General features: G+C 38.2%; 1 protein-coding gene and 1 non-coding gene across 2 annotated transcripts in view; one reads left to right on the top strand and one right to left on the bottom strand.

Moving 5' to 3' along the window:
- Positions 1 to 24218, top strand: part of LOC149536933 (LRR receptor kinase BAK1-like) — a 54043-nt gene that overhangs the window by 11504 nt on the left and 18321 nt on the right. The window contains exons 2-3 of the mRNA XM_089806131.1: positions 23123 to 23255; positions 23387 to 23458. Of these exons, the coding sequence (XP_089662257.1) occupies positions 23123 to 23255; positions 23387 to 23458 (205 nt within the window). The remainder of the gene's footprint in view (positions 1 to 23122; positions 23256 to 23386; positions 23459 to 24218) is intronic.
- Positions 23840 to 24151, bottom strand: LOC149536934 (signal recognition particle RNA). Its single transcript, XR_016358290.1, has one exon.

The following is a 24218-nucleotide window of genomic DNA, read 5'->3' as shown; positions in this document are numbered from 1 at the left end:
GTAGATGGAATAAGAAGAATATAGACAAGAAGAGGAAGAAGAATTCCAAGTGCTTTGTCCACCTATAAGCTTGAAAAATCTGCAAACACTATGAGATTGACTATGAGTTCCTTTGTCTTCTTCATGCTCATGTGGACCTACAAAACCAATTTATACAATCCTACCAATCACAAAAACAAACAAAATTAGCCAAAATTAGCAAATGACATACAAAACTTGACTAAAAAAGCTAATGAAGATGACCCATGCGGGGTCCCACCGGGTGTGCCAAAATGTACATGAGCAATGTTAGTATGCTAATAGAAACCAAATTTAAATAAAACTTCTACAAACTAAACAAAATTCATAAACTTCAAGATAGACTAAGATGAGCTCTCAATTGAGAATATGAGCCATTAATGGGCTCTCTCAATGAGAAGCTCTCTTGTTGAGTAGCTTTCTCTAAATAGATAGGATGTATGCTCAAGCTTATGCTTCAAAAAGGGCTTCAAATAGAGTTGGAATTTGGGTGTGAGTGTATGGTTTTGATGTAAAATGACTTCTTAAAATGGCATTATGACTTTACTTCATGGATTGTGTTCTTTTGCAAAGAGGAAGGATCCAATTTATAGGCAAGAGGCTTGAGGGATTGAGGGCTAAGATGCAAGGATGAGAAAAAGCTCATGGAGGGCTCAGATTGCATGAGAGGAGAGCACATGTATTGTGCTTCCTTACAGCCAATCAAGGAGTGACACATGTCACATGGTGAGAGGATGGAAGAAAGGGGAAAGATGAGTCAACAAAGGAGGCTCAAGGGATAAAATCTTCATAAAGACCCTTCATTATGGCTTGTAAGAGCTTGTAAGAGTCTTTATGGCTTTTGTAAGAGCATTCATTGTTGGGTGGTTGGGATATTTTGAGGGGAGTTGAGATTGTTGACTTTCTTTGGCTTAAGAAAGTCTTAAGCTTGCTTAGGGAATGTGACAACATTAGAGGGTGGATTAGGCTTGGGTTTAGGATTAGATTAGGGATGTTAGAGATTTGCAAGTGGATGGCATTCATGAGGGTGGGTGAGTTAGTGACTAAGCTTGGTTAGTATGGGTTGATGGGGTGGATTAGGCTAAAAAGAGGGTTTAGGAATAAGTTAGGGGCTTTTAGATTTGAGGGTTTCATTTATCAAATATGTTTATTTAATAAATGGGGATTTTGGAATTAGATAGAAGAATAGGATTTAATTGATAAATAATAGGTTATTTGATTTATCAATTAGGACTATAGATGATTAATTAAATTAATCAGCTAGGGGATGGCAAAGGATTAATTAAATAGGAATTTAATTAATGATGCCTTTAGAGATAACTAAATAGGATTACCGAAGCGATGTAATCAAATTTAGGTGTCTACAGTTAGCTCTCGCTTCTTCGGAACTTAAAATACTTAAGGGCACTTATCATTCCATCTTAAAACACCATCTGTCGATTTGATTCTTATCTGACGGTTAGGAATCCATCTCTAAGGGCAATTGACCTTTCAACCAGTGACGTGGAGATTCTGATGCATTCTATGCTGTTGATGATTTCCATCTTTGCTCTTGCCACTGTTGACCAGGGTGTTTGCCATTGCTGGATATTTGAGTTCTTTCTTTGAATCGGATTCAAATGCTCTTCCTTCTAACTTATTTCCATGATCTACATCATATCTTTTAGCCTTGATATCGATGTTATCTGCTGCCTTTTGCTCTGAATATAAGTGTTATCTTCTTTTTGAATGCATCTTGTCTTCACCATGAACACTTGATCAAAGCATTAGGGTTTCAGAACAACTTCCCTCTCATCTAAGAAATGCATAGACTTACCCTCCCTTTCCTTATCACCTAATATGAATGAATACATTAGATTGCTTTTGAATGCCCACCTAGGTGCACACAAAGGGATAGATGAGAGGAGAAGTTCCTTAAGGGCAATCTAGACACAGTCATGACATCACATTGACTCAACCCTAATCCTAGAAGTTTGAAAAATATAGGGGAATTGAAAGTGCTCTAACACATTTGAAAAACATAAAAAATATAGATTAGATTGCATTTTGCATCCATAAATCTTTTGCACTAGTTTGGTTTGGTTACTGAACTCTCAATTTTGAGAGGGAATAGTAAAACCCCATCTAGTTAGAAGACAACAGATCGCCTTGTGCATACACGTCAAATGGACAATCTCATGTTCATCTTGAGGTGTTAATCACAAATAATGATTATGTTGAAGTGTGTGTGGATTTAGAGGCCCATAATTAGCACTCACAATAAAGACATACTACTGTTCTATAAAGTAGAATTAGACAGCTTATTCCTTACAATTAAAACCTTAGAAAAAGGTGATTGCAATTTTAGCTCTTATGAGATCAGACAGTTTCAGCAGTATGCATATATTAAGACTAAACAACACAAAGTCATAACAAGACAAAAGATAGAGCCCAAAACTTATGTGGAGAAAACTCTTTTGGATGAAAACCCCACATACCAAAACCTGAGAGCCATTGTATTATTCAGCAACAAAATATAGTTGAAATACAATCGTCAGATATTAAGTCTTAACTTGGAGATTTACACTTTGCTCCATCTTGGAGAAAATCCAGCAGCACAGTCCCTGTGAAAATGAACTTTCATACACAGTTCCTTCAACAGCACTTCTATTTATAAAGCTTACCATGCAAGAGAAAGTAGTTTCACAAAAAGTTTCCACATTCAATGTATCTGCAACAATTAATTAAAACCTTCCTTTGTGCATAACTCTTGCATAAATACTAATTTCTATTTGAAATCTTGTTTCCACCATAAAAAAAATATAAATAAAATTCACATGAAACTCCTAAGGTTGAAGCACCTTAATCCTAAGAATCTCCCACTTGATGAAGACCTTATAGGAGTCACTAGTAACACCAAGATTTGCATTGATAAGAGAAACTTGATTTAAAAAAAACACATCATCAGTGCCAACCATGGAACCAAATATCCCAAAATATGCCCTTGTACTCCATCAAGACACCTTTAGCAACATCAAAGATGTCCACCATCTCAGTCAACAATCCCTATAATTTTCCAACATGCCACCTATGAAAGAAAAGGAACAAGCCAAGGTGAATATGCACTAGTCCAAAAAACACAAGCGTAAGATCCCAGTGACATCAAGGGCTATAGGATATTGCCACCACTCCACTGTGCTCATGAGCTATACAGGAACATAAACAAAATCTGCTTCAAAGCTTGCACTAGAACACAACTGTGAAGTAATCCTCCAGAAAACAAGATAAAACACCTGCTAGAACAGCAATCAAACTGGTTGTTCCCATCCAATTGATAAACCCACGTGTTTGAAAATAGCATCCACAGTAAATGTTAAGTCATTCAATCATACATACCTCAAAGGTATACAACATCATCAAATCATCAAACTTCTTCCACTAACACAACCAACCCATAAATTGCAACCATAAGCTCCATGTGCAACCGAATTGATGAAGATGAAACACATACATGAACTTCCACTACATGGGTAATGTCGAATTTGAAAGATAAAAGATACACTAAGTATACCAATAGCAATACATAGAAAGTGTTACCATGTAGTACCAAGGACCATCAACAAAGATATGCAAATCCTGCAGCAAAACTACTGCAAGAACCATCTCTGATGTTATTCACATCTGAAAGGAAGAGATATAGGAACCTCCATGTTATCACCCAAGAGCCAAGTGGCAAAACATGACCACAAACTAGTGATTAGTACAGCTCCACACAGAACCTCACATCCAATGTAAAATGACTCCAAACATACAAGAAGATCACTAAGACTAAAGAGAGAAATTGCAAACCATAAACATGTAACACATCCTTCTACAAACACCTCTAAATGCCAACTGTGCGAAGTATGATCTCCTTCACAACCCGAACAGGAAAGCCGCAACAACATCCAAACTCATTCAAGTTCAAGAGATCAAGCATAACATAATATCAAGTATCTACATGGATGTATGGCTTTCAAAGAAGATCAAAGTTCAAACTACTCCATTTCCCATTAAGAAAATCAGCCCAATACCATCTCCTATGATCATCATAAATAAAAATACTTTTCAAGCAGACAACAATGCTATACATCTTTCATAATGAATCCCTCCAAAACCATCCAACCATAGCTCAAGATCCATGACTATGAAAGGAAAGCATAAGGCACTTGAATGAAATAATGGGCAATACCTCTCAAGTGATAAATCGCCATGTAGACCAAGAGTGGGGAGTAGAATGCTTCTCCAAGGTATACAAGTCGTCATGACTCATTCAAGAGCAATATCCTCATAGGTCTTTGATGAACTAACGTCCAACCAAGGTGGAGGCATCTTAGACTTCTTGCCGAAATCTCATCAAGAGTAACGATCTCAACATGTCTCTTATCTCTAGTGAACTCCAGCTTCACCTAGGTCTCTATGTATCCATGAGTGCCAGATAAAGATCAACCCATGCTAAACTCCAAATGCATCTCTGCAATCTTATGAAGCTTCTCAGGCATATGACCAATGTACCCAATACTAAAGGAACTCAGTAGACGACAGTCAAAGTTCCAATCAGCTGAATTAGAAAACCATTGTGACATTGTGTTCTAACCATCCCCTCTTAGGATTTGGCATGATCCAAGCGAATGTACCATGGTTTCAAAAGGAATGCATCATGCCAAAACTCTAATACGCAATCAAGAGTTTACCATGACATAACACCAACATACTTCAAACTGACATCACCTGTCAAGCACTACCAGCACCTCTACCAAAGTCTCTGAGAGTCCTCCATGGCTATAAGATGTTAATTTTGAAGTTTATGCAAGGGAAAATATTGAAGTTTTGGTATGTTTCTTGTGTTCCTTCAACATGTGCATGGTTCCTAATCTTCAATGTTTGTTTCAGTTCAGTGATTTTGATAGTTAAATGTGAAAACGTTTGATGGATTTCTGATTCATACCATTTGTATCTTGCTCATGTAAGGTGCAATGCATGGTTAGTCTGAACCCAATAATAGCACCAGCTTAATTGTGAAGGCATGTTTGAATTGCACCAGTATTGGATACTTGAATCTATGCTTGAAATATGAAAATCTTCTATTTTCCTGGCAGATTAGAAAAAGGTACAGAGCAAGAGAAACAGAATTGCCTCCACATTCCAAGAATATTCATGTAAGTTCCCTTGTGAATCCATTAAAGTCACATCAATATCCAATGGGTCTATCTATGCAGAATCAAGAACTGACAATAGGAACCCTGAGGTTATCTCATCTGATCAATCGTAACAGTAGAATATATTTGGTGCTTTCTATTATGTGTTGGTGGTGTGTAAAAGCCTTATCAATTGGTCCTCTAGTATGTGCTACTCTTCTGCTGCTTGTGGGGAGACCTCCCTTTGTGCTTTTTCTAGGTTCTTCTTTGGGTAGAACCTGTTATTCTCATAGTTTCTCCTTTTAGAACTGTTTCACAGATATTGTCTTTGCGACATTGCTCATTAACTCCCTGTAGTTTGTGAATTGTTTTGCCTTGGGATGTTTACTGCATAGATTAATTAAGGGACGCACACAAACAATGAAGACAAACAGAAATAGCAGAACTCTTCTTATTATTATTCGCGTATGCCAGAACATTACATTATGCTTGAATCATAAGATCTGATGATAAGATGAATACAATGCTTCCTGAAGGGGTTATAAATACTTTCCGAAGAACCTTCCCGAAGGTATCCGTTGGCCAGATACATTATGTCCGCTACATAACAAAAACCTTTCTGAAGGGACCCGTCGGCTGATACACAATTTCCTTTCCGAAGGGACCCGTCGGCTGATACACAATTTCCTTTTCGAAGGGACCCATCGGCTGATACACAATTTCTACCGACATCATCCCCCCCAAAAAGAAAAGTCGTCTCCTGACGACTATTACAAAATCTCTGAGACAAATCAACAACCAAAATACATTGACTGACTAACTGGTCTTCAACACTGTCACCTTAGCCAATCTGACATCTGACCCTGATAGCCACCTGTGCTGCTTTCTGCCTTCCAATTCCGAGTACATTGAACCAAGTGTCGCTGCACTGCCTCCAACTGGATGATCAGCTCCTCCCGAGCTCTCTACGCATCCACCAAGACAGCCTCACAGCCAACACCTACTTTTAGTGCCTCTGGTAGATAGACACTCCATGCCTGCAACAACTCCAAGTCTTCTCAACTGGTCAGACTCCCACGACTGATATCCGCAACGACTGGGGGTCCGGGGGGCAACGCCCCCGGCGGGGTCGAGGGGCAGCGCCCCCGCCGGTCTTGGGGTTGCAACCCGGCCCCTCGCCGCCAAGACCAAATTAGCACTTCGCAACCCACATAGAAATGCACGGAACACACCATTTCTGTCATTATCTGCCGATTCTGCACTCTTTCTGGCAACCATGGATGCGTCCCCTTCCCTTTGGCATCATCTGTCACTCATTCTGAACAACTTGATTCTGTCGTCATTTTTTTTTTTTTAAGAAAACCTCCTGTCACCCTTCTGTGATGAAATCCGTATGGCTTCAATCTTGACACTATCTGCTGATTGCATATGGATGCCTCCTTCCTGCACGCAGGTTTTGATGAAACAAATCTGAAGGCGTCTTCACTGTTTCAATCTTCTGGAAAAGCCGTATTGCAATATCCTCCGAAGTCTTCAAAATCCGTACGATGCAAATTAAAATTTGGCTTCAAATTCCGTACGTTATCCTTCTCAGGCTCTTAAAAAAATCGTACACTACCACAAAACCGTACTACCATCTTGAAAACCGTACCACAGTTTGGATGGTCTGAACCCCGTAAACCATCCTTCAGATATCAAAAACCGTACGGTAGTCTTCTTCCTAGATATCAAAGATTGTACAGTATTCTCCTTCCTTCATGTGTTAAGGACTGTACGATACTCACCTTCCCTCAAAAAGCCGTACGATGCTTGCCCCTTTAAAACAGTACGGACTCTTTCCTCTAAAAATCGTATGGCACATTCGATCGTGTGAGAAATCCGTATGGCGCTCCTTCACTGTGAAATTCGTACGGTGCTTCCAAAAAACCATACACTACTTTTAAAAACCGTACAACACTTAAAAATCGTACATTACATTAAAAAACCGTACACTACTTTTAAAAACTGTGCAACACTTAAAAATCGTACATTACATTATGCTTGAATGATAAGATCTGATGATAAGATGAATACAATGCTTCCCGAAGGGGTTATAAATACTTTCCGAAGAACCTTCCCGAAGGTATTTGTCGGCCAGATACATTATGTCCGCTACATAACAAAAACCTTTCCGAAGGGACCCGTCGACTGATACACAATTTCTTTTCCGAAGGGACCCGTCGGCTGATACACAATTTCCTTTCCGAAGGGACCCATCGGCTGATACACAATTTCTACCGACGACATGGGATTCTTGGGGAGGTTGAGGAGTGTGGCTGCATATGAATCTATTTTTGTAGGGGAGAATTAATAGTGCAATTAGGGAACCCAATAAGTCCATGGTTCATTGACCTCCATGAGTGTGAAGTCCTTATCCACCAAGAATAGAGTTGTGTCCATGTAGTTTCAGACCATCTCATAAGTGATTTGTTCTTGGTCTTGCATCTTTATTTGGAATGGTTTGAAGAATCCACAATATATTGTTGTATAGTAGGTGGGATCATTGAAATGTTGAACATGATATTGAATTTGGGTTGCCGGAAGCCTATTAATATCTCATATTTTTCCTACAAATGTAGTAACTCATTCATGAAATAGAATGCTAGGAAAATGATGAGGGTATCATATTGGAGTCGGTAATGTGATTGTTTTGTGCATTCTAAATTCTCTAGCAATTCTTGGTGCAAGACTTCATAGAGTTGATGTCCTTTCCTTCTATGACCATCTGGTATGCCGCATGGATGAATGATTTAGTTGTTGAGTCCTCCTGGTTGGCGTAGTAGAATTTGTAAGAGATCGCCATAGTTGCATATTTGACTTATGGGTTTGTAATTTTGATGACATCTAAGCGTCTTCCATCGTAGGTGGCTCTTGTAAGCTTAGCAATCTCAATGCTTTTCATGGCTGTCTTTGGTGGTACTTCTCCTTGTACCCGTAGGCCTGTATCAACTTATCCATCTTGATACTCATTCTAGACATAATTTTGTAAATAAGAGAGAAAAGGTGGAGAAACAAAGTAATGTTTTAATATCTTATCAAGTGGAAAAACTTGAATTTGGAGGATACAACATGGGAAGGAGAGGAGATTTTCAAGCATCTTGGTATATAAATGTTTAAGGACAAGCATTCTTTGGGTGGGGAGGCCTTTGATATCCCCAACTTTAGCCATGAGGCTTAATAGTGCATTTGTCATCCTTTCCTTGGATTACTCGAGAGGAAGAGGACATACATGTAATTGGGTGGGTTGGCTTGTATTCTATTCTATTCTTAAGTTGTGGTTATGTCTTTCTATCCATACATATATAAGAAAACAAAAAGAAAATGATGAAAAAGAAGTCGTCATGAAATGAGGCAAGTAATAGAAGTAAAATGGATAATAGTAAGAGAACCACATATATAATAATTCATTACACAAGAAAAGTCGTACAAAGGGGTTTAGATGTATTACATGTAGCTTTGCTGAAGAATGTTGAAAGAGGATGAACATTGATAATGTTCTTAAAGTCGGGTATTTTGATGGGAAGGACAATTTATATTCTTGTGTCATTATGTGTCAAGTGAAGTAAGATCATCAAAAGGGTCAATATTATATCACTATATGGATCATGTTAGAATGAGAGGTCTAAGTGTTGTTAATGTAATCAAACCAATCTATCCATGACCAAGGGGAAGCTATCATATTAGAAGAAATATGTAGAGAACTGTCATCAATCAAATCTTGGGACTTTTTTTCCCCTTAAGGCTCAACATTGATTGGGAGAATGCCTAAAATGGGGGAGAGAGAGAGAGAGAGAGAGAGAGAGAGAGAGAGAGAGAGAGAGAGTTTGGTTAAGAAGAGATCAGTTTTATGGGATCCGTTTGTCTTAAGCATTGCCCATTATAATCATTGTCCTTAGGATCTCTTAGTTTAGTCTCTCTAAACCCTACCTTTTTTGCTATTTGTATTGAAGTAGTCCGTTAGATTAGAAAAAGGTATAGAGCAAGAGAAACAAAATTGCCTCCACATTCCAAGAATATTCATGTAAGTTCCCTTGTGAATCCATTAAAGTCACATCAATATGTCTATCTATGCAGAATCAAGAACTGACAATAGGAACCTTGAGGTTATCTCATCTGATTGATCGTAACAGTAGAATATATTTGGTGCTTTCTATTATGTGTTGGTGGTGTGTAAAAGCCCTATCAATTGGTCCTCTAGTATGTGCTACTCTTCTGCTGCTTGTGGGGAGACCTCCCTTTGTGCTTTTTCTAGGCTCTTCTTTGGGTAGAGCCTGTTATTCTCATAGTTTCTCCTTTTAGAACTGTGTTGATGCGAGTTTTGTATCACTTACATAACATATTAGGATTTGAATATTCAATATGGGATATCAAACATGCAACTCCTCTCTTGAAAAGTTATTACTCATGAAGACATAAGCAATAGCTCCAATGTTTTTTACACTGTTGGATACTCGCTCAGTTTTATCGATGTGATTTGCTGGTAATCATGTAGGCGGCCTTACGTAAATTGTTGAAATGACTTGGACTTTGGTGGGATGAAGATGATGTTGGCTCGGTTTGTGAAATATGCGGAGGCAGATAATGTTGACGGTGGCGATGATGGAGGATGTGTCTGCCAATGGTGATGTTGATGGGAAAGTGATGGTGGTGGAAGGTGAATGGATGTGTTCTAATATTTGACCTACTCTAACTTCTTTCCTTAAACTTCGACTACCCAGCTACTCACTATTCTACTCCTACTCCTATGAATGGAAGGTTAGCAAATGGATGGGGATCGAACCTAATGAGAGCTGACCAGCAGCCTCACTTCCATAGGTGTAATGATTTAAAGGAATAATAAACTAGTTTACCACACAGAGCTTCCCAACTAGCCACTCGGATGCTAGTGGTCTAGTATTGATCCCTATCAAACATTTACCAATGCTACCATACAACTATTCATCTATTTTAACCTCACTTAAACAGCTTGAAAGGAAATCTAACTAAGTGGAAGTAGAAAACATGCAATAACACCCAATGTTCTTAATCAACATGCAAATCGCAACAATGAAAAAGAGGGCAATTTTGGTATTATCTTCGCAACAATTTCTCCAACACTTTACAAATGAGAGCAAATGGCCTTTTATAGGGGCTAGAAATACAACGGACAGTGGAGATCCAACAAGATCAATGATCCAGATTGGATCTTCAAAACCCTAATTAGGGTTACCACCCCATCGGCCAATGAGAAGCTGCCACCTCATTAATGGACCAATGAAAAAAGTGCAAAAAGTGGCAACCAATGAGAAGGCACCAAAATGGTGGCCAATCAAAAATAGACACTTGTCCTATTCTAGAAGGGGAAATTTGCCACTTGGGCTTACATCAAATGATCTTCTAATATAACTCTTCCCTTTTCTTTCATTTTCTTAGCTAAGGCAATGAACTTAGCTAGCCTTTTGTTAACTTCTTCCATAGGGGACAAGGTGTGTGCTTCGCCCTGAGTTTCGCTGACTTCGCCACGCTGCTCGCCACTTGTAGTATCCTTTCGTGATCCTTCTCATATTCCTTCGCAAATTCAATAAAAGCATTGAGAGAGGAAAGGGTGCCCAAATGCTTCTTCCTGATGGCAACCTTTCCCAACTCATCCAACCTCGATCCAAAATTTGTCTCATTGATATCCTCTTTGCGAAGGGGGATTGTCCTTCCTTCAGTCTTTCCTTCATCCGTATCATGTCCATTGTACCGATATTGGTGTCGGTTATTCTCTTCATTTTCGAGAAGAAGGGTGTTTTGGGCATCATATCCTCTTTGTCTTTCTTAGTCTTGTCCGCTTGGGATTCTTACTTGCACTAACATCCTCCATGCTCGTCGCCCTATTACGAGATGGTAGAGTGGTGGACCAGAAGGTAAGTAGAACCAAGAGAAGCAATCCTAAGACTAGAACGAAAGAAGGATGTCAGCTTAAAGACCCCTTGCAACTCTAAATGATGAAAATTCGCCTTAACCAATAATCTTACAGCAACTTTTCGGAATTAGGACTTGACCTTAAGAACTTCAAATCCCTTGCAAATCAGAAGTTTATCATGCAATTCATCTCCAAATAAAATTACCCAACCTAGGGCAAAAATTGCAGCCTCTTGCAAAAATCAGAATTTTATCTCCCACAAATTTCAGCTCCCAGAAATTTTGCCCTTCACAAAATTTGGCCACCAAAAAATTCAGCTCCCACAAATTTCGGCTCCCACAAAATTCACTAAGCAAGAAGAGTGCAGATCTACTCTTGCAAAATCACCAATGCCTTGAGAAGGAGAAGTGAGAAGTGAGGAAGAAATGGGAGAGAGGCCTCCTCTTATACCCCTCTTTCTTACTCTCTCCAAGCTAGCCGACTTGGACCCTGGGAGCAAGAAAAACAAATAATTAATGCAAAATTATGACCCACAATTAAATACTCAGCTAAAATTAATTTTGCCATGATGAAAATTAACATTTAAATTGCCAATTGGACCAAAATTGCAAAAAGAAAATAAATGGTGCCTTGGAGATGTTAAATATTTCCATTAATGAGGATTTAATAATTAATACGTCATTAAAATTGGATTTTGGCTAACCAAAAGCCATTTTTCAATATTAAATTACCAATTTCATTAAAGGCAAAAAGTTTTCAAGGCAATTTTAATCCAATTAAAGCCCATTTTTTGCAATTTATACCCAAATCGATTTTGCTATGCCAATAATTTTTTTTTGACAAAAATAAAATAAAGTTTCTTCTAGAGCCAAAAATCAATTTTTGCAATTTTATTTCACCAAAGAAAAAATTTGAGATTTTCCAAAACTTAAGTGTAACAATTTTTCTCTTTTGAAAGATTATTCAAATTTACACAATTATATCCGGATTTTCAAAGGAAAACGTCTAAGTACAAGTTTACAATTTTATCCTGCCAAATATTGCTCTTTAAAATTTTGTTTGGCCTAAGGATGAAATTGGTTGCTCTGGAAAATCAAGTTGAAACCGGGTGAAAATAAGCTAAGCCTCCCCACATTTGTCCTGAAGGTGCCAAGGTGTGAAATTTTCAAAACTCAAAAACTTTGGGCAATCCAAAAATTTGCCGAGGCGATTAAAAAAAGGAGGGTCCCCAAAGAATTTGGGGCGATGGTGTGAGAACCTCACAACAAACTGTTTCACAGATATTGTCTTTGCGACATTGCTCATTAACTCCTTGTAGTTTGTGAATTGGTTTGCCTTGGGAGTCTTGGGGAGGTTGAGGAGTGTAGTTGCATATGAATCTATTTTTGTAGGGGAGACTTAATAGTGCAATTAGGGAACCCAATAAGTCCATGGTTCATTGGCCTCCATGAGTGTGAAGTCCTTGTCTACCAAGAATAGAGTTGTGTCCATGTAGTTTTAGACCATCTCATAAGTGATTTGTTCTAGGTCTTGCATCTTTATTTGGAATGGTTTGAAGAATCCACAATATATTGTTGTATAGGAGGTGGGATCGTTGAAATGTTGAACATGATATTGAATTTGGGTTACCGGAAGCCTATTAAGATCTCATATTTTTCCTACAAATGTAGTAACTCATTCATGAAATAGAATGCTAGGAAAATGATGAAGGTATCATATTGGAGTCGGTAATGTGATTGTTTTTGTGCATTCTAAATTCTCTAGCAATTCTTGGTGCAAGACTTCATAGAGTTGACATCCTTTCCTTCTATGACCATCTGGTATGCTGCATGGACAAATGTTTTAGTTGTTGAGTCCTCTTGGTTGGCATAGTAGAATTTGTAAGAGATTGCCATAGTTACATATTTGACTTATTGGTTTGTAATTTTGATGACATCTAAGCGTCTTCCGTTGTAGGTGGCTCTTGTAAGCTTAGCGATCTCTATGTTTTTCATGGCTTTCTTTGGTGGTACTTCTCCTTGTACTCGTAGGCCTGTATCAAGTTATCCATCTTGATACTCATTCTAGACATAATTTTGTAAATAAGAGAGTAAAGGTGGAGAAACAAAGTAATGTTTGAACATCTTATGAAGTGGAAAAAATTGAATTTGGAGGATACAGCATGGGAAGGAGAGGAGATTTTTAAGCATCTTGGTATATAAATGTTTAAGGACAAGCATTCTTTGGGCGGGGAGGCCTTTGATATCCCCAACTCTAGCCATGAGGCTTAATAATGCATTTGTCATCCTTTCCTTGGATTACCCGAGAGGAAGAGGATGTACATGTAATTGGGTTGGTGCAGGGTCTTTGGCTTGTATTCTATTCTATTCTTAAGTTGTGGTTATGTCTTTCTATCCACATATATATATAAAACAAAAAGGAAATGATGAAAAAGAAGTCGTCATGAAATGAGGCAAGTAATAGAAGTAAAATGGATAATAGTAAGAGAACCACATATATAATAATTCATTACTCAAGAAAAGTCATACAAAGGGGTTTAGATGTATTGCATGTAGCTTTGGTGAAGAATGTTGAAAGAGGATGAACATCGATAATGTTCTTAAAGTCAGGTATTTTGATGGGAAGGACAATTTATATTCTTGTGTCATTATGTGTCAAGTGAAGTAAGATCATCAAAAGGGTCAATATTATATCACTATATGGATCATGATAGAATGAGAGGTCTAAGTGTTGTTAATGTAATCAAACCAATCTATCCATGACTAAGGGGAAGCTATCATATTAGAAGAAATACGTAGAGAACTACCATCAATTAAATCTTGGGACTTTTTTCCCCTTAAGGCTCTGTTGGTGTTTGAAAATGCTGGAGGGTTTTCAATAATCCCAATGAGAATATGACATATCTAGGGGCAGCGAACTCCCATTTTCAACATGCCATTTCAGACACCGGGCCAACTATAAGGCTAGACCCTTCTTCTACTTCAGGCTCTGCAAGACCTAGGCGGGTGGACCTTAGCGGGTGGACCTCAGATTCAATTGATACTGTACCAGTGCAAAAACATATCCCTGAATCTATTAAGCAGATGAAAGCCCTTTATATCTCCTAAAGCCTTATGCAGTAACAAAGAAGTGCAGTAGCTCATTACAACTCTACGAAATGCACAAGCTGAGTGAGGGTTAAACTTTGATAGCTCTTCAACATAAAAGGGTAAAACACGTTTGATTAATAATGTTGATTTCAGCAGATCCCTCATATGCAGCAATAAGACCTAATGATCCTGTAACTGATCAGTGCCTTAACCATTGGGCAAATCCATGAATCACAAACATACATATGAATATCTGAGACATATGTGTATCTTCAGATATCTGATCTATCTATTCAACTTGTAAATAGACATCAATGTTCAATTTAAACCTCATTCTTACATGATATCCCCATTAGTAACCTCACAACCCTGTTGATTTCCCTGAAGTATTTACATAACCCATTGAGTCACAGGCAACAATGAAATAACATACAGCCTTAAGGGACTGCAACTACAACCTAAGCTCTATGTCAAAGATTATAAAACATTGAAGATCACTGATGAAGGAGACAAGATTCAAGATGAGACTCAACCATTTTCTCTTTGTATTAATTTCCTTGAAAACAATACATTCATATGCATGAAATGAAAACACAGAAAAACCTAATGGATCTGAACTATCTGTATTATCCTTCCTAATGCTGTTGATATAAGAGAGAAAATGTTGAAAGAAATGGTGTCTTAGTATTGGGAATGTATCAAGAACTGGATCCAAAACTTTGGCATCACAGCAATGAGCAAAATTTTCTCCAACAAACTGGAACCATGAATGGTCTAACAGTGAAAAATTGGAACCCTGCTGGTATTACCTAGAGAAAATTGCCAACCCCTTACAATGAAAGAAAGAAAGAAAGATATAGAAGAAGATGAATTCCCGGATTTGATCTATGCCTGACATGTGTCCACTTGGAATTCAATCCCTTGCAACTGAATAACCTCTCTCTTCCTTCTCCCATTTTGATCTGATTTGGTTTCATCATTTTTCTATTACTGATTTGCAAATATCTTTGTTGAAATGATGAAAACTTTTGAGTTATTGAAATATCTGATAACTTTATGAAAATGCTGGTGAAAACCCCATTTAACTGACTTAGAAATGATCCCAACTTCATTTTCACTGTCTGTTACTGATCTTGTAACTGCATTTTCAGTTTTAGCTCATTCCACTGAGAAGGCCCCAAATTTCACGTTTCTGGCTATAATTTGAACCCATGAATCCCTGTGCAGAAATGAACTCTATAATCGGAAAGTTCGTTCTCTCCCAGTTCTAGCAATATATAATATCGCATATTTAGCCTTCAGAAAACTCCTTAAATCTCAATTTGAAAATATGCCCCTTTGGTATGAAGTTCAGGTCTGTAACTCTTTGCAATTTAAATTTTGAAAAATTTAAATTGATCTAAAGTTTTAACTTTATATTAAAAGCCCTCTTTGATTTAAAATGAGTTGCACATCATCCATTGTGAGAAATAATAAATAATAAAAAATATAATATTTCTTATTGTCTTTCAAATTTCTCTTTACCCTCTGAATCCGAGGTCAACCTTTGTTTGACTGATGCCACGTGGCGCTTTGTGATTGGCCACTCACTCTACATCATCTGCCACGTCACCATTTGTTCCGGGCCTGATGCCACGTGTCGCATGCCCGCTTACCCGCATTGCTTAAACTTCGGGCACCTTCATTCTGCGGGATTGCGCCCATCATCGGATCTTGACACGTGGCATCATCTCGTTGCATATCACCTAAACTCGTTGTCACTGCTAGTTGGGCCTGCGCTGCCACACGTCAGTCTCACATTTGCTGCTCAATCACTACTGGACCTCCATGTCACCACATGCCTCGTCATCACCAGCTGGGACCCGTGCCACGTGTCGAATTTCCGCATGCCCTCAATATTTAAACTTCGTGCATTTTGAACAAGTGGGGATGTGCACGCCACACAATCAGAACACGTGGCGCAATCTCATTCAATCTCCATTCTTGGGTGCCACGTCATCACACGTGCATCTCTGTTCAAAATTTTGTTCGTCTTATCCGGCTGACGTCATCAACAGGGTCCTACCTTAGAGCATGCGGCTTCCAAAAGCTCTTTTCTTAATGCATTTTACATTAAGTGTAGAATAATATTTAAAGTGTAAAAGCCATACCCACTTATCAATGTGGGATAAATCATTTAGACTGCACACGGCTTCCTTTTATCAGCACAGGGTCTCTTTGGATGTGCATGGATATCTCTTATTTCTCCCACCTTGCCGAGAGCCTCCTCTCTTTACTTAGCGTGAGGCTCTTTCCTTTCGGCTGAGTCAGCTTTACCTTTAAATGTGTGGAATCTCTGTTCTTGGCGTTGATTGTTTTTTAACATGCCCACTGTTCTTCCCTTTTAATGAGTGAGCTTTGCTTTGATTGCAATGGGTCTCCTTGGCTTTAGCTGGCAGATCACCATGTCACGTGAGCTCTTTTTCAACATCCCGACTTACCCTTTTCCATGGCGTGAGGTTCTTTTATTTGGCTCCTATGTTGGGTTAAACTCTGTTCTCCCTTTGCTCTGCTTGTGAGACTCTTCATTTCCATGGTGCCCTTCCTCTTCATTGTGTATTCTTCCATGAGCGTTGCCTTTTACTCATGATGCGGGTTCCTTATTTAATTCGCTGCCTCATCCAACATTTTTATCTGTCTTTTCTTTGACTACATTTTTGGCTTGATGCTGCATTTTTACGGCGGATTGCCCTCTCCTTTCTTATTTCCACACCCTGATGCTCATGCGTGGGTTTGCTTGTATGATGTGTGAATGACTCCTTCTTGCTTAACGCTGGGTTGCTTCTTTTAACAGATGTTATTCTGGTCTTCTCTTTAGTGTGGGTTGCTGGCGTGGGTTGCTGCATGGCCAGAGGCTTGCCCTTTGAAGGATGCATGAGTTTCTTTATTGCATGGGTTCTCTTTCTTATGCATGAAGTCTCTGTTGCAAGCTACGGCTGCTTGTCTTCAAATATGCCCTGCGCTCTCCTGCTACTAGCATGGATCTTCTTTTATGATGCAGATTCCATCTCAAACGTATATTGCCATTTTTCATTGGCGTGTGGAGTTTCTTTGAGTATTAGACGATTCCCATAGCCTTTGAATTCAATCCAGCCTTCAACAGCTCTTTTACGGTTTCTATGTAGCCACAATATGCTGCTAAATTCAATGGAGTTCGTCCCGAGCCATCAATTCCTTTGAGCATTTAGATAGGCTTTTCGTACAATCACTCTAACCAGCAGATCATTTTTATTGCCGTACATGGCAGCTTGTTGTAGAGGAGTTTTAGATGGATGAGGGGCTTCGTGGTGGGCGGAGACAAATGCAAAGGTATGAACTGAAGTGCAACATACTCTTCAATTTTCTTACCCATGTTATCTTCACTTGATAGTGTTTCCATAAACAAATCTTTCAATTTCTTTTCTTCTTAATAGGCATCTTTTTATCTTTCTTGTCACCAGGGATGATTCCATCTTTGTTTTCAGCAGGGACAATTCTATATTCTTTCAAGAGAAATCATCATATTCTTGAGAGATGCAATGACCATCAAATTGATTATCCCATCACCAACATTTCCTCTGAAACATTTTTATCTCTATGTGATGAAACTCTCAATTCAGAGTTAATGTTGGATTGTATTGAAAGTTCTTGTTGATTATGAAAAAGCATATATTTCTTCTCCATAGATTGACTTGTCTCAAGTGAGACATCAATTTCAAGTGATATCTAATTGTGGTCCACCATAGTTCTTGCTTGGGGAAACCCCTTCCTGGCGGAATTAGTCGGACCCCAAAGTGGGTCCGGCTAATTTTTTTTTCATTTCTGAACAACTGACATGGAAAACTTATCCATCAACCCTCTTGAACTGACTGGAATCAACTTTGATTACAAGTTTGCCACTGAAACTCATTTTAAAACATTTCTGCACCATTGTGCAATTTGTGTTAGGAGGCCTCTTGCCTGGCTTTAAAAACTGACATAATCACCTGGCTGGGCTCTGAAATCTAACATACCGATTCTCTGTTCCACATACTTTCACCCTGTCGAATCTCGTCTCATGACGAATTCAGGGTCAAAATATATTCGCTGTCAAAGTTGATCTCTCAGAACTGCCTGCAAGAAAACATATCAGAAAACAATAAATTGGGTCCGGAATCGGCTTCAAAAATTGGGCAAATGAACACTTGGAAAAACGAAACTTGGGGCGTTGGCACTTCATCACGAGGAGAATATGGATCTGCGATTTGGTATCATGACGAATAACTGGGTGCAAATGGCGGACAATCAAAGTGAGCTACTCAGAATTGTTGACTGGAAACATTGACAAGCTAACGATTTTTGCAAATGGAATTGACTTGGAAAAGTGTGCAAATGGATTTGTCAAAACTTGCAAACTAGCACACTTGGAGTATTTTCGGAGTACAACACAATGGTACAATCCATTCGATCTTACCAATCACAAATTAGGAATTATAACATCCCGAACAGGGGTCCCGACAAATCTGCAAATGCTGACACCAGTAAAAAGATAGAAATTCCATTTGGAATCATGTTTGAAAATTGATCAAATCGATTCGTCATAAGCTGAAACTTGAAACATAACAAGTATCTGACGTCTACAATGCAACGTAAAAGGAATTTCGTCATTTTGGTCAACTGGGTCAAAATTACAACTCGTCAAACAAGGCTTCCCAGAATTATATGCAAAGTGCATCAGCATGAAAACAGTAAACTACCAACTTTGAGGGGTTCAAAACCTAATCAAACGGACTCGAAACGACTCGAAATTTGAAACATAGGTTCTCAGGTATGGACACTAGACACTCCCAAAGCGGCAAGTCATGAAACATTTCTGGGTGCAAGATATTCAATCGCAAACATGGCCTCCTGTCGCTATTTGACACGGGTGAAAATGCAGATTTGATAATTGCTTGAAACAGGACTTCACGAAATGACTCGTGATCTCAATTTTTCTTCATGGAACACTTAGACAAGCTGAATGCAGGGTGTTAGAAACATTAAACACCTTAGGGGCCTCAAAGGTACACCCGGGTACAACCTCATCAAAATGCATTTATAGGCCTGATTTTCTCAATGGTACTCAAAATTGTGAAGGCAATTTTGAGTCCCAACAAGCTCAACATTGATTGGGAGAATGCCCTACTATGAGAGAGAGAGAGAGAGAGAGAGAGAGAGAGAGAGCGAGTTTGGTTAAGAAGAGATCAGTTTTATGGGATCCATTTGTCTTAAGCATTGCCCATTATAATCATTGTCCTTAGGATCTCTTAATTTAGTCTCTCTAAACCCTACCTCTTTTGCTATTTGTATTGAAGTAGTCCGTTAGATTAGAAAAAGGTACAGAGCAAGAGAAACAGAATTGCCTCCACATTCCAAGAATATTCATGTAAGTTCCCTTGTGAATCCATTAAAGTCGCATCAATATCCAATGGGTCTATCTATGCAGAATCAAGAACTGACAATAGGAACCTTGAGGTTATCTCATCTGATTGATCGTAACAGTAGAATATATTTGGTGCTTTCTATTATGTGTTGGTGGTGTGTAAAAGCCTTATCAATTGGTCCTCTGGTATGTGCTACTCTTCTGCTGCTTGTGGGGAGACCTCCCTTTGTGCTTTTTCTAGGCTCTTCTTTGGGTAGAACCTGTTATTCTCATAGTTTCTCCTTTTAGAATTGTTTCACAGATATTGTCTTTGCAACATTGCTCATTAACTCCCTGTAGTTTGTGAATTGTTTTGCCTTGGGATTCTTGGGGAGGTTGAGGAGTGTGGCTGCATATGAATCTATTTTTGTAGGGGAGATTTAATAGTGCAATTAGGGAACCCAATAAGTCCATGGTTCATTGGCCTCCATGAGTGTGAAGTCCTTGTCTACCAAGAATAGAGTTGTGTCCATGTAGTTTCAGACCATCTCATAAGTGATTTGTTCTTGGTCTTGCATCTTTATTTGGAATGGTTTGAAGAATCCACAATATATTGTTGTATAGTCGGTGGGATTGTTGAAATGTTGAACATGATATTGAATTTGGGTTACTGGAAGCCTATTAAGATCTCATATTTTTCCTACAAATGTAGTAACTCATTCATGAAATAGAATGCTAGGAAAATGATGAGGGTATCATATTGGAGTCGGTAATGTGATTGTTTTGTGCATTCTAAATTCTCTAGCAATTCTTGGTGCAAGACTTCATAGAGTTGATGTCATTTCCTTCTATGACCATCTGGTATGCCGCATGGATGAATGTTTTAGTTGTTTAGTTCTCTTGGTTGGCGTAGTAGAATTTGTAAGAGATCGCCATAGTTGCATATTTGACTTATGGGTTTGTAATTTTGATGACATCTAAGCATCTTCCGTCGTGGGTGGCTCTTGTAAGCTTAGCGATCTCTATGTTTTTCATTGCTTTCTTTGGTGGTACTTCTCCTTGTACCCGTAGGCCTATATCAAGTTATCCATCTTGATACTCATTCTAGACATAATTTTGTAAATAAGAGAGAAAAAGTGGAGAAACAAAGTAATGTTTGAATATCTTATCAAGTGGAAAAACTTGAAATTGGAGGATACAACATGGGAAGGAGAGGAGATTTTTTAGCATCTTGGTATATAAATGTTTAAGGACAAGCATTCTTTGGGTGGGGAGGCCTTTGATATCCCCAACTCTAGCCATGAGGTTTAATAGTGCATTTGTCATCCTTTCCTTGGATTACCCGAGAGGAAGAGGATGTACATGTAATTGGGTGGGTGCAGAGTCTTTGGCTTGTATTCTATTCTATTCTTAAGTTGTGGTTATGTCTTTCTATCCATATATATATAAGAAAACAAAAAGAAAATGATGAAAAAGAAGTCGCCATGAAATGAGGCAAGTAATAGAACTAAAATGGATAATAGTAAGGGGACCACATATATAATAATTCATTACACAAGAAAAGTTGTACAAAGGGGTTTAGATGTATTGCATGTAGCTTTGGTGAAGAATGTTGAAAGAGGATAAACATCAATAATGTTCTTAAAGTTAGGTATTTTGATGGGAAGGACAATTTATATTCTTGTGTCATTATGTGTCAAGTGAAGTAAGATCATCAAAAGGGTCAATATTATATCACTATATGGATCATGGTAGAATCAGAGGTCTAAGTGTTGTTAATGTAATCAAACCAATCTATCCATGACCAAGGGGAAGCTATCATATTAGATTAAATACGTAGAGAACTGTCATCAATTAAATCTTGTGACCTTTTTTCCCTTAAGGCTCAACATTGATTGGGAGAATGGCCTAATATGGGGGAGAGAGAGAGAGAGAGAGAGAGAGAGAGAGAGAGAGAGAGAGAGAGAGAGAGAGAGAGAGAGAGAGAGAGAGCGAGCATAAAAGTTGTTTGATTGTTCAAGAGAAGGAATAAGAGTTGTTTAAAAGAGGTGGTTTCCACCTACAGAAGATCCGTAGGTGGAATAAATGGAAAGAAGTGAAGAGGACGAAGTGCCCCTAAATTGTGTAATTTTTTTATCAACTTTGATGGCGCCACAGTTAAATCATAGAGAAAAGCATGATGACTACACTTTAAAGGAGTGTATGGAGTTTAAGTGATAAAGTGTAGAATAAATCTAATGTGTCATCTACTAAGGTTATAGGAAAGCATATATCTAGAGTGGGATCATTAAAAGTGATGATTGAATAAAGGACATAATTGTTGCACATGATGAATGGGGTCTCCATGTGTATTATACTTATCTAGATGTAATGAGGCCATGCCACTAGGATATGGGTATATAAGGAATTTTAGATGAAAGGGGTGATACAATTGATGAAGGGGTCAAAATGAGGGAAGAGGAGAGGTGAGAATCTCCAATTGCACCTTTATCTCTTTAAGCTTAGTGTAGCTTAGTTAAGGTGGAGATAACATTTACAAGGTCACGACTTTAAAAGCTCCAAATCAAGATCATTGAATGTCATTTACTTTTCTAGTTGGGGGGATTTTGTTGGGTGCCTATGTGTCTTTCTTGTCTCTTGCTTAGTCAATTTAAGGTTGGACTGCATTGTTTCTCTATGATATAATTGTTGATAGTTAAGATGCACAGTAGTTTACTTTTGATATAGTGTAGAATCGGCAAGTGTAGTTAAGATTCATTGTTTGGCATGAGCAGTTTTGGGAAGTTGCCAACAGCTGGGAATTCTGTAGCAATCATTGGCAGGTTTAAATACTTATTTTTAGTTGGGACAAGGGACCGCATTGTGCAAGAAGTGCCTAATCCCAATTCTGTATGAAGATCATTGATAGGTGAAAGATGCTTGTTATATTCTTTTAATGTATATGTTATTGATTGTGTTCTCCTCTGTTTTAAAATGCATAATCTTTGTTTACTTTATTAATTGCCTAACCATAGAGGTAAACGATAATATTTTTTCTTTATAATAATGATGATTGTCTGATATGATGTCATATTATTAATATATTTGGAAGGGTAGTAATTATAATAGTGTCTGTTTAGTAATACTTACTATTTATTAAGTTACCTATTCATATTTTGGTTTATAAATCTCAAAATGAAGAGTTCAATGTTACAAATGCACTATGTTAATGACATATAGTTTAGTTTATAGCATCAAATTGTTATGTTTTGAAGTTGAAGCAGTTCAAGATTGGAGAAAATTTAATGTGCCTAATTAATTGCTTTTACATATTGACCTTCATATCATTGCAAATTTATTAAATTTATTTTGTCACCTCATTCTCTTTCACTGTGAAAAAAATGGATTCGTAGGTTGCTAGACCATACTGTAAGCAACGCACAGACTTCTTAATTGATAAATTTCTTTCTTTCTTGTTTAATTTAATCTACTGTACTAGTCATAGAGTTAGAAAAAATGAGGACCTGATTTTTATGATATTGCATGTGATAAGCAGGTGATGCGTTGCTTAGACTTAAGTCTAACTTAGTGGACTCAAAGAACATTTTGCAGAGTTGGGATCAAAATCTTGCCAGTCCATGTACATGGTTTCATGTTACATGTAATAATGAAAACAGTGTCACACGCGTGTATGTATATTGCATTTGCATCTTTGGAGTACTTGATCGTTGAAAAATTGCCAATTGCAACCGAGAATTATATTCTTTTAAGATTGTATATTTTCTTTAAAAAATATTAAGACTAAATTTTTTTCTTCCAGGGATCTGGGAAACTCAAATCTTGGTGGTCAATTGGTTCCTGAGCTTGGTCAGCTGCGCAATTTGCAATACTTGTAAGTTATTCTAGTAGTTTTTAGTTTGTACTTGAAAGTTGGTCGTTTAACAAAAAGGTAACTGGGAATTAAATGTCTATGCTTAAGCATCAGATCTTGAGACAATTCTAGCCTTTTGGTATATAATGTTTGCACTTTGTAGTTTAGGTTTCCGAATGTTCTACTAATTGGTGCACAATGTGGTCCCTTTTCAGTGGTTTAAACTTCATGCTACTAATGCTAGAGTGTACAGAGGATTGGGTTTTTCTGTACAGTAGCAAAAAGAATTGTTTATGGTTCTACTTTTTTTTTTTTTGATCAATAATAGGCCAATGGCCTTTACAAATAGTAATAGTAAAACTTAACAAATGAATTCTCGATACATTCCTTAAGACATTAAAGAAAGGTTGAGGTCCGAGGATGAGCAGGAGTGGAGGATGATGGGGAGAGGGACATGCAGCTTGTTATCCTTTCACTTTAGGGAGAGGGAGGTTGTCGTTGCTCTGTGAAACCAGCCTCACGCGGTCCCCTCCGCTTTAGTCCACAAGACAGAGCCTTGCACCTTCACAGGAGGGCCTTGCAGCAACTCTCTACTTGGATCAAGGCGTGCCACATAATATGCCACACATCTCCCCTCCTCACTCCAATGACTCTCTTGTTCCTCAACCTTGTGCACCCCCGCTCAGGTCACAGGCTCGCATTACTGAGCTCGGCTAATTGTTTATGGTTATACTATTTACATGCACAAATATGAATTTTTAAATTAGATCCATCCTTTCAT

Source organism: Cupressus sempervirens, chromosome 10 (assembly GCF_028749045.1).
Source record: "Cupressus sempervirens isolate cs-2001-9-10 chromosome 10, ASM2874904v1, whole genome shotgun sequence".
NCBI classification, from domain to species: Eukaryota; Viridiplantae; Streptophyta; class Pinopsida; order Cupressales; family Cupressaceae; genus Cupressus; species Cupressus sempervirens.
Note: the sequence above shows the minus strand (reverse complement) of the source record. Positions and strands in the feature narration are given on the sequence as shown.